The sequence below is a fragment of the Pristiophorus japonicus genome, chromosome 2 (assembly GCF_044704955.1).
Source record: "Pristiophorus japonicus isolate sPriJap1 chromosome 2, sPriJap1.hap1, whole genome shotgun sequence".
Taxonomy (NCBI): domain Eukaryota; kingdom Metazoa; phylum Chordata; class Chondrichthyes; family Pristiophoridae; genus Pristiophorus; species Pristiophorus japonicus.
Window position 1 is genome coordinate 350,105,623 of NC_091978.1, and position 6,000 is coordinate 350,111,622.

Consider the following 6,000-nt stretch of genomic DNA (forward strand, 5'->3'; position numbering starts at 1 on the left):
TTGCGATCTTAAAGGGCATGACTTCTTTAGATATACACACAGATGGTGCACCCCGCACTATTCAACTCTTTATATCTGTGAGTAGTGTCATAGGAGATCAACCAGTATATTTTAATGTACTGAAAGTCTACAGGTTTTCCAATTGGCCGGGACTCATGGGTTTAATACTGCAAGAAAAAACTCACATCATTTGTATTATTCAGTAACAACTTTGTTTATTTGCAGATAAATTTTAGAACTGACAGCTTCCCATTCTTGCTGCTTTTGTGTACATAATACCTGTACTGTCTCTCATTGTTGGATCTATGGTGATCAGATGGAGTGTATGACTCCAATTTTTAAGTTGCTTGTTTTTTGTGTCTGCTCTATGGCAGTCCATAACTCTAATATGGAGATAAAATTTTGAAATCAGATTTGCAAAAATGTGAATTTTATTGAACTCTTTTATTTTCTCTATAGGGGAACTCAAATAGCATTGCAACAGTGGATATATCAGCTGGTTTTGTGGGTTTTGAGAACTATGTTGAACTGCCAGCTGTCTTCCTTACAACATTTACCACTTATATCGGCCCGCTGCTGTGGGCTGTGCACCTAACCTGTTACATGAGCTCAGAAAGAAGCAGGTAATGACTTGTTTAGCTTTTTTACATTGGTATCAATGTTGAGGGAAAACATCACTCCCTCAGTTGTTTAGCTTCCATTTCAAAATAGGAACTTTGTAGACTTGTTTTAATCTAGTAATTAATGTTTAATCATGTCTTTTTGCAGTAGTATCTAAATTAAACATTAACATTGGGCTTAACCTCTTCATAAATCACTTTTCAAGTTGAATTTTACAGTGATGGCTGTACAAACTCTAGCCATGTTCTTCCATAATGGTGCTAATTCCCTTCATAAATCCATGATGCATAAAATAAAATTATTTGGGACCAACACTATTCTGTTCATCTAGTGCTTCATCACTAAGATTCTGTCAAAGGCCACAAATAGAGAACAACTACTCCTTATGGGGGGGATTCAAATCTGCTTGAAAAATGTTGTCAAAGTTGGATTACTGTTCAGTGAGTAGGACCTCTTTGTGCAAGGGAAAATCCCCCAGTGGCTGGAGTCATACCGACACAAAGGAAGATGGTTGTAGTTGTTGGAGCCAAGTCATCACAGCCCTGGAACAATACTGCAGGAGCTTCTCAAGGAAGCATCCTCAGCCATTTATCCATCTTCAGCCGTTGTATCAATGGTCTTCACTTTCAAATTCTCAAAGATGGCAGTTTGGGAATTTGAATTCATTTTTCAAAAAAATCTGAAAGAATGTTGATATTGGTAAAAATGACCATGAAGCTGTTGGAATGTAAAAATCCAACTGGTTCATTATTGTCCCTCGGGGAAGGAAACCTGTTTCGTTACCCAGTCTGGCCTACATGTGACTCCAACCCACACCAATGTGGTTAACTCTCAACTGCCCTTTGAAGCCACTCACTTGTAGGTTGCAGCGATTCAATAAGGCAACTAGGGATGGGCAATAAATGCCAGCGATGCCCACAGTCTGAGAATGAATATCATCTTTGGGCTCAGTTTAATTCTAAACAATTTCACACAAGTATTCAGCAAAATATGCAAATCAAGTGCAGAATATGTGTTTCTTTCATTTTTATGCTTTGTAAATTGCTGTGTGCTTCCCTTCGTGCTTATGGTTTCTTGACATGTGACGCCTAGTGTTTCATATGTGGAGGGCTGACTTTCTTTTTCAAAGAACAACTTGAAGATGCCCAATTATAGACAAGGAACTCCAGTGTTTCTGTTGTCTTATTCCTGGTGGTTCAAATTTCTATGATTTTGTTTCTATTGCAATTCAAGTTCTTGACAGTAAAGGAAAACAAAGGCTTATATGGCAGGGTACAGCTTTAGTTCATCTCATACTAAATGAGCTGAGCAGATTTAAGTTTTGAACAGTTGAGTCATTTAAATTATTCTTAATGTTCTGTTTGAGATGTTGAGCATTCACTATAATACTTTTTGTGGCAGGTATTCTTCTGCAGCAGTGGGGCACAGCTGTTACTGTTTTGTTCTGTTACGAGCAATTCCAGCTTCAGTTTATATAATTCTGGTTACCTCGCTCCGCTATCATCTATTTGTCTGGAGTGTTTTCTCTCCCAAATTGCTCTATGAAGGTATGCATACATTTGTAACAGCTGTCGCCTGTGTCATGTTCACAGCAATGGATCAGAAACGGATGCTAAAAACCTCATATTAAAAAATTGAATATTGCACTGGGTTCACATCTGTATATTCGTAAAAGTTTTCAAAATCTGTAATGTAACTTAATTCTTGTAAAGGAAAATTATTGAATTGATGGAATGCGTGTGAAGATCTACATCATGTAACTGTTCCTTTTCTGCTGTTTTATAATTTACAAATGTTCCTGTGGGGTGGGGGGTATATAGCGGGTGAAATTTGTCTTGGGCAATAGCACAATACAAGCGATAATGAATCAGCAGCCTGTTTTACACTCCACCCGATTTTAATTTCCAACTTAATGTAAAGCGGGCTGCCGATTCGCTATCGCCCATTTTGCGCTACAGGCTGTCACCAACGTCGAGTTTCACCCCATTGGTCTGCTTCTGTGCTGGAACATTTGACTCAAGTCTGTAGGTGTTATTTTCCATATGAGCCACCTAGTTTAATTCCACTCCCCTGTTTGTTTCCTACACCATTCAGTGTTCCTCTTTTTTTTAAAGCAACTATATTGTTTTCAAATAATTAGGGACTCTGCTTCAACAACATTTTGTGGCAGAAAATGCCACATACCAAGCATTCTCTATGAGAAGGCATTTTTTGTAATCCTTTAATTCATTTCGTAATCACCTTAGATTTGTGCCCTTTCATTACTTTTAAGTTTTAATATGGAAAAATGTCATCTATTACTTTTTACGGAATCTGTTTCCAGGAATATTTTTTTTGTTGATTTGGGGTAGATCTGTTAGTTCGGGTTCATTTGATAAAACTTATCAGTCGTTGGTATTTTAATGAGTCTCTATTGCGTCTGTCAACTACAGATTGTATTCCAACACGGTAAATTAAAATTGTACAATTCTTTTTTGAAGGCATGAACTTTGTCAAATTGAGTTAAGAACGACAGTACAGATAGTACCTTGAAGCCCATCTACCTTGCTGTATATATGGGCTTATACTTGAGTTCATATTTTGGTATTACATTGCAATTTGGCTGCTTCAATCTACATTCTAGTAAGTAAATGACATGGGATGTGATTGTGAGCTTGTGCAAGAGGGTTGGTCCAGCCCCACCTGCAGAGCTGTATATAATTCTGGTCATTATATGAGAAAGGCATCAGAGAGCATGCAGCAATGGACAACTAAATTGATAGCTGGGATGTCGCATGTGAGTTATGGAGATGCTGCAGAAACAGTTAATGTTTAGACTTGAGAAGGGAAAGCTCGTTGATTTTAAAGAAGTATTCAAGATCCTAATGTATAGGTAAGATAAAACAGCAATAGAGTTTAATTTCCACAGGCATCCTCCTGTCCACCATAACTTTGGTAAAAGATTGGCGGATAGCCTGGAGAAATAGCGAAAATAAGATTCTACAAAAAGGGATATTGCCTCAAATTTAGGTGGTTTATATGTAACAACTTTATGTACAAGGTGGTGAATGTATAGAATGGACTGATTGGATCAACAAATTTAAGAGCTAGATTTGATAGGATGGGATATATTTTTTGGACACTGCAGCTGGCAGCCAGACTACACTGACCTTGTAAGGTCCGATATGATCCAGAGGAATTTTAGGTAGGTGCACCAATCTTGTTTATTTATAGATAGTATGTTAAATGGACTAGCTTTTGAATGGTGGATCTGTTCTTTGAAGTGTTTACTTGTAATGCACAGAAATTGTGATCTATTTTTCAAAGCAAGGGAATAAAGAGATTTCTTTTATTTAAAAAAAGAGAACTACTGTCATGATTTTAGAACTTCTCTTTTCCTCACGTGTGCCCAAAATGCATGAATTCACCAGCCTCCCGCCTCTAGTGTGAATTGTAATGTTGTCAATGTCTCTTCAAAGATAGTGAGCATTAAAAGGCATATCTGGCCACTTTCAGCAGCATGTTCCATCCAGTAAGTCATAGTTAGTGTGGCCTCACTGTTAGATTTATGGTTTTCATAACACTTGAGTCTTTAAAGATATGGGCCAGTTTAAGAGCCTCCAACTGAATCATTAGTGGGGCCAGGACTGGTGGCAGTGAAAGTTTCCTTATATTCATGTTTACTTTTCCAAAGATAAAAGATAAGTACTAATTTGTGTGAAATATGTGACCAGATCTGATCTAAGCAAAGGGCCATAATGGAGACTCTCAAATCTTGCAGTATAATGAATACTGCTCTGGGTCAAAGATTGTTTAACACATTGCACTGGTGAGCAAAAAGTGTGAACATATTGGTTGGGCTCTGACTGAAGCTACTTTCTCACTCCTTTCCATTAGTGAGAGAGATCTACCTTTTTTGGGTGGCTACATAAAGTACTTGGAACATAAAATAAAATAATTCAGCTTTAACTGGTTTATTAATTTATCACTAGGTTAGTGTCAGATTGATACAAGTTTATGATTAAAACATTTAGATATCTGACCCATTAACATCATTAGATAGCCAGTCTACTGAATATATTAAAAGTCTATGTTCATAGTTAACAATATTTCCAAAACTTAGCATACGTTATCCTCTAGTTTGTGTAGCCAGGCCTTCCTCTGGGATGATGGTGTTAGCATCCTGAGACTAATAGAGTTGTTAGAGGTAGAGGTGCTTTCTGTTTCCTCTGCTCCTGGATAAATGTATTTTACATATTTGGATTAATTGGCTTAAGTCGCACTTCACTTGATCTTGGGGAAACTTACACATCTAAGTGATGAACTTGTACCTACCTGGTACTGCTGTAATTTTTTTTAACTTCTGTGGCCTGTCTGTCTCTCCTGTCCTTTTGGAGGACTAGTGCTGACTGGCCCACAGATGCACTTTGTCTTTTACAAAGACACCCTTCCACATACATCTAGGAGATAAAGAACTCCTACGATGTAATACTTATTACTACCTAAAGCTTAAAACTAACTCAAAACTTCCAGCACATTTTTAATTATCAAAGCAATATCTTACGTATCAATGATTCCTCTGGAAACCTCAATTTTATCATTAACCAATCTGAGTGACACATATTCGAGTTCACTGCTTTACGTGTCAAATAGCCATGTAGTAGCTTCAAGTTCATGAATCATCAGAATCTAGACATGCCAATTTGATTCCCATATTTTAAGTTAAGTTTTCTTTTGAACAAAGAACTTACATTTTCAGTTAAGTTTAAGTTTCCAAACATCCTATCTCAGCTTGTAGCATTGATTAAGTAGGCCATTTTTGTAAGGAATGCATTGCTTCATGCAAGCATTCATGGTTTTAATTAACATTAGCTTGTAGTTTCCCCAAAGTTTAGTCTGACTGCAGACCCCATTCTGAGGGAACATTTAAAGGAGTTCATAGGGAATCTTCCCTACAATAACCAGAAAGTTTCAGTTAAGATATATAGATAGGTATGGATTGAAGAATCTCATTCATCTGTGTATCAGCTGGATTATTCCACATGTAGGGGGTTAACACCAAACAATATCTAACTGGCCTCTTTTGGTGATGCCAGTGCAATCTGAATTAATCCCTCCAATGATGATCTGACTTATGCAAAATCAAAAATGTTTGTCCCTTTACATGGTCTCTCCAGAACAATGACCAAAGTCAGATAAACTCCAGCAGTTAGTGGAGGTTGCAAAGTGAAGCTGTTCATTCGGAGATAAATTAACATTGTTGTTGTTTTGCCTCAATGAATGATAATTGTTATACCATGATACAGCTAACTTACAAGCTCAACCATGGAGCAGAGTTAATATCAATGGTAAAATTACCCTGACGGCACATGAACAAAATTAAAGCTTTTCTGAACTCTT

General features: G+C 37.2%; 1 protein-coding gene across 1 annotated transcript in view; it reads left to right on the forward strand.

The window, feature by feature from the left end:
* Positions 1-2,387, forward strand: part of pigg (phosphatidylinositol glycan anchor biosynthesis class G (EMM blood group)) — a 43,601-nt gene extending 41,214 nt beyond the window's left edge. Inside the window, exons 12-13 of the mRNA XM_070872275.1 lie at positions 460-623; positions 2,023-2,387. Of these exons, the coding sequence (XP_070728376.1) occupies positions 460-623; positions 2,023-2,251 (393 nt within the window). The 3' untranslated portion in view covers positions 2,252-2,387. The remainder of the gene's footprint in view (positions 1-459; positions 624-2,022) is intronic.
* The last annotated feature ends 3,613 nt before the right edge of the window (positions 2,388-6,000 follow it).